The sequence below is a fragment of the Cariama cristata genome, unplaced genomic scaffold (genome assembly GCF_000690535.1).
Source record: "Cariama cristata isolate BGI_N322 unplaced genomic scaffold, ASM69053v1 scaffold31686, whole genome shotgun sequence".
Taxonomy (NCBI): domain Eukaryota; kingdom Metazoa; phylum Chordata; class Aves; order Cariamiformes; family Cariamidae; genus Cariama; species Cariama cristata.
Window position 1 is genome coordinate 11220 of NW_009624445.1, and position 243 is coordinate 11462.

The window sequence follows — 243 nt, forward strand, 5'->3', positions numbered from 1 at the left end:
CTCCACCCCACCGCCGGGCATCTTGGTGCCGACGGCCGCGCTACCGCCAGGCAACTTGGCCATGAGCGCCGGCAGCGGCTCACCTGCAGTGCCAGGTACAGAGCATGGGGGATATTGATGAGGAGGGTAGAAATTTGGGGGGTTCGGTACCCCTACAAGGCCTTTTATTTTTTTTTTTCCATAGGCGGAGCCTTGTACCAGCCCGTGACGATGGTGACGTCGCAGGGCCAGGTCCTCACCCAA

General features: G+C 60.5%; 1 protein-coding gene across 1 annotated transcript in view; it reads left to right on the forward strand.

Annotated features, from left to right (window-relative positions):
- The window catches only part of LOC104163995 (homeobox protein PKNOX2-like), a gene marked incomplete at both ends in the record, with an annotated part of 10519 nt that extends 10276 nt beyond the window's left edge, over nt 1–243 (forward strand). Inside the window, 2 exon segments of the mRNA XM_009703173.1 lie at nt 1–95; nt 185–243. Of these exon segments, the coding sequence (XP_009701475.1) occupies nt 1–95; nt 185–243 (154 nt within the window).